The following is a 1,294-nucleotide window of genomic DNA, read 5'->3' as shown; positions in this document are numbered from 1 at the left end:
TTACAAAAATTTGCTATAAATTTTAGCTTGAGATTTACTATGAAATTTTGGCGGCGATATTGTAGCTGTATAGTTGGGGAAACATAACTCAAAACAGACATTTCGCTACGATTTAGTTGTAGCTTAGCTAGAAATTTTAATATATTAGTTTATGTTTTGCTAGGAAAGTTTGGCCATGATAATTAGCCACTAAATCTATGTTACGGCATATATTGTAGCTAATCTATAATAAATCTCCAACTAATTCTGTTTGATAGAGATTAGCTACAAATTAACTATTGTTTTTATCGTAGCAAATCACACTTTTTCTTGTAGTGAAACCGCAGCACGACACCCCAGTTACTTGTACATTTCTTATGGGTAATTTTCATATATTAAGTTTTACCATTTAAATTCATCCATCTAAACATCTCACACGCTTTTGTCTCTTTTAAAATGTTAAGATATTACACTCTACCATGATTAGTGAAGAAATAGATTAAGAGCAATATATAATTATATAATTTATTGAAAATCCTTCATACTATATAAGAAGAAATACATGCATTATCTAAGATGTAATATTCATTTGAGTTTGATTGAAGTTGGCTGGTAAGGCAGCTGTAGGAGGTTTAGGGCATCCAGGTACTTGACAGGGAGCACCTTTGGTCATTACACAAACACATGTAGGTAGTAATATAGGAAAACCTCCCGAGCGACAATAGTATTTGATTTGACCTATGCCCTTATAACATGGTAGACAAGTTTGCATGCATTTTGCAAGATCAGGACAACCACCTCCAATGGTTGTTAGTTCACATGTTTGTGCCTTCCATATTCCTGCAAACATAATTTGAGAAATCCAAATGTTAAGAATAAAAAACAATGACTTAATTAGAGAAATCTAAATATTAAGAATAAAAAACAATGATAGACAAGTACCTGTAGTAAATATGAGAAGGGCAAAGAGTATAGTAGCTGATAGTGAGTGGGTCATTTTTTTTTTCTGATTTGAATGGCTAATGAATTTGAAATGCTTGTAGTTGTGTTGTGTGAAATGACCTATGCTTTTTATACTCATTTATTTTGGGACAAAATGGTGTAAATTTTTGTGATTAATGTGAGAAATTTATGACAAGTTTTCAAGCATTGACAAATGTTTTAATAAAATAAAATATTATGGTCAAAAAGAAAAAGATAAAATGTTTTTTTGGCAGTGACAAAATATATTTTTGGTTACATTTTGACAATGTATAATAGTACTAAATAATATAATATACTATATAATACATGTACTTTGAATTTTATTTGTTTT

The 1,294-nt window shown here is 29.8% G+C and overlaps 1 protein-coding gene across 1 annotated transcript; it reads right to left on the bottom strand.

Annotated features, from left to right (window-relative positions):
* Nucleotides 1-478: 478 nt before the first annotated feature.
* Nucleotides 479-1,053, bottom strand: LOC131655168 (uncharacterized). Its single transcript, XM_058925067.1, has 2 exons — nucleotides 922-1,053; nucleotides 479-819 (listed from the first exon to the last, which is right to left on the bottom strand). Exons 1-2 carry the CDS (start codon nucleotides 974-976, stop codon nucleotides 551-553), a joined length of 324 nt encoding a protein of 107 aa, XP_058781050.1. The 5' UTR covers nucleotides 977-1,053; the 3' UTR covers nucleotides 479-550.
* Between the last annotated feature and the right edge of the window lie 241 nt (nucleotides 1,054-1,294).

The sequence above is a fragment of the Vicia villosa genome, linkage group LG3 (assembly GCF_029867415.1).
Source record: "Vicia villosa cultivar HV-30 ecotype Madison, WI linkage group LG3, Vvil1.0, whole genome shotgun sequence".
NCBI classification, from domain to species: Eukaryota; Viridiplantae; Streptophyta; class Magnoliopsida; order Fabales; family Fabaceae; genus Vicia; species Vicia villosa.
Note: the sequence above shows the minus strand (reverse complement) of the source record. Positions and strands in the feature narration are given on the sequence as shown.

Excerpts from the sequence above, each read along its gene's own strand:
- LOC131655168 (XM_058925067.1), bottom strand. The coding sequence starts at position 976 with ATGACCCACTCACTATCAGCTACTATACTCTTTGCCCTTCTCATATTT. Across the intron at positions 820-921 it reads CCTTCTCATATTTACTACAG|GAATATGGAAGGCACAAACA; the intron begins GTACTTGTCTAT and ends TTATGTTTGCAG.